The following is an 893-nucleotide window of genomic DNA, read 5'->3' as shown; positions in this document are numbered from 1 at the left end:
CCGCCCTGCCCCCCCCCCCCCCAGCCACCGAACGAGCCCCGGCCGCCCGCGTGGACACCTGTGCAGTAAGCGTGGCTGGGGTGCAGCCGGTAGCCGGGGCTGCAGATGCATCTGTATCCATCCGGGAGGTTCACGCAGGTGCCCGGGCCACAGATGTTGGTGGCCCCAGCAGCACATCTGTCTACGCCTGTGGGAGGCAGCGCAGCTGAGGCTGTGGCGGGGTGGGGACGGGTGAGAGCAGTGGACTAGGATGGGGGAGGGTGGGGGCAGGGCACACGAGCACAGGAGCCTCACCCCAGCCTTGGCTGGGCCCTACCACATCCACGTATAGCGAGGCATTGTAGAAGACCCCATGCACGGCCCCTCTTCCCAGGGACCCGAGTCCTACCAGGATGGAGCGTGCAGTAGCGCATCCTTCTGACTGAGACCCAGGGGTTCCAGTAACCTGTGTCCTACATCCCAGCAAAGGGCTTCCGCTCCTGAGGCCCCCAGGCTGACCTCACCCTGAATACAGGGTCAGTTCTCACCAAGAGTGAGGGCTTCCCTCCCCTGGTACACCTTGCCCAGTTTCGCCCAGACAGGCAGACAGATCTGGTGAGTAGGGTCTTGGGAAAACTGCCAGGTGATGAGGGTAGAGGTGGGCTGGGGCCAGCTAAGCAGGACCTTGAATGCCACATTGAGACAAGCTGGTAAGAAAGGGGGTCATGGGAGTTGGGGTACAATCAGAGCCATCTCAGGAAGACTACATCTCTCATATAACGCCTCGATCAGAAAGGCAGGAAGGTGGCAGATGGACTGGGGTGGGAGGGGAAGCACAGGGGCCCCTAGAAACCCGCCAAAATGAATTAAACAAGGCCTGCCCTAGGTGGTGGTAATGGGGTAGAAAGTGGGAA

At 61.5% G+C, this 893-nt stretch overlaps 1 protein-coding gene across 2 annotated transcripts in view; it reads right to left on the bottom strand.

The window, feature by feature from the left end:
- The window catches only part of LTBP2 (latent transforming growth factor beta binding protein 2), a 109,696-nt gene that overhangs the window by 26,025 nt on the left and 82,778 nt on the right, over positions 1–893 (bottom strand). For both annotated transcript variants that reach the window (XM_010855745.1, XM_010855744.1), the window contains exon 16: positions 59–187. In XM_010855745.1, coding sequence (XP_010854047.1) covers positions 59–187 — 129 coding nt within the window. The remainder of the gene's footprint in view (positions 1–58; positions 188–893) is intronic.

Source organism: Bison bison, unplaced genomic scaffold (assembly GCF_000754665.1).
Source record: "Bison bison bison isolate TAMUID 2011002044 unplaced genomic scaffold, Bison_UMD1.0 scf7180017864368, whole genome shotgun sequence".
Lineage (NCBI taxonomy): Eukaryota > Metazoa > Chordata > Mammalia > Artiodactyla > Bovidae > Bison > Bison bison.
This window is presented reverse-complemented; position numbering and strand designations above follow the sequence as displayed.